At 69.7% G+C, this 238-nt stretch overlaps 1 protein-coding gene across 1 annotated transcript in view; it reads left to right on the forward strand.

Annotated features, from left to right (window-relative positions):
* The first annotated feature begins 70 nt into the window (after window positions 1-70).
* The window catches only part of LOC104498230 (chromosome unknown open reading frame, human C1orf43), a 1664-nt gene continuing 1496 nt past the window's right edge, over window positions 71-238 (forward strand). The window contains exon 1 of the mRNA XM_010141585.1: window positions 71-166. Within this exon, the coding sequence (XP_010139887.1) occupies window positions 104-166 (63 nt within the window). The 5' untranslated portion in view covers window positions 71-103. The remainder of the gene's footprint in view (window positions 167-238) is intronic.

Raw genomic sequence — 238 nt, forward strand, 5'->3', positions numbered from 1 at the left:
TGGCTGGAAGCCCCGGGGGGGCGCAGCCTGGCATGCCTGACCCCTCCCCGCCGTGGTGCTCCAGGTCTTTGTGCTGCTGTTCATCTTTGTGAAACGCCAGATCATGCGCTTTGCCATGAAGTCCCGCCGTGGCCCCCACGTGCCTGTCGGACAGCACGCGCCCAAGGTGGGTGCGCGCGGCCCCGCAGCAGGGACGTGCCCTTCCTCCCCTGTGCCTGCAGCCCCTGCCCTGCCTGGC

The sequence above is a fragment of the Buceros rhinoceros genome, unplaced genomic scaffold (genome assembly GCF_000710305.1).
Source record: "Buceros rhinoceros silvestris isolate BGI_N320 unplaced genomic scaffold, ASM71030v1 scaffold22028, whole genome shotgun sequence".
Classification (NCBI taxonomy): Eukaryota; Metazoa; Chordata; class Aves; order Bucerotiformes; family Bucerotidae; genus Buceros; species Buceros rhinoceros.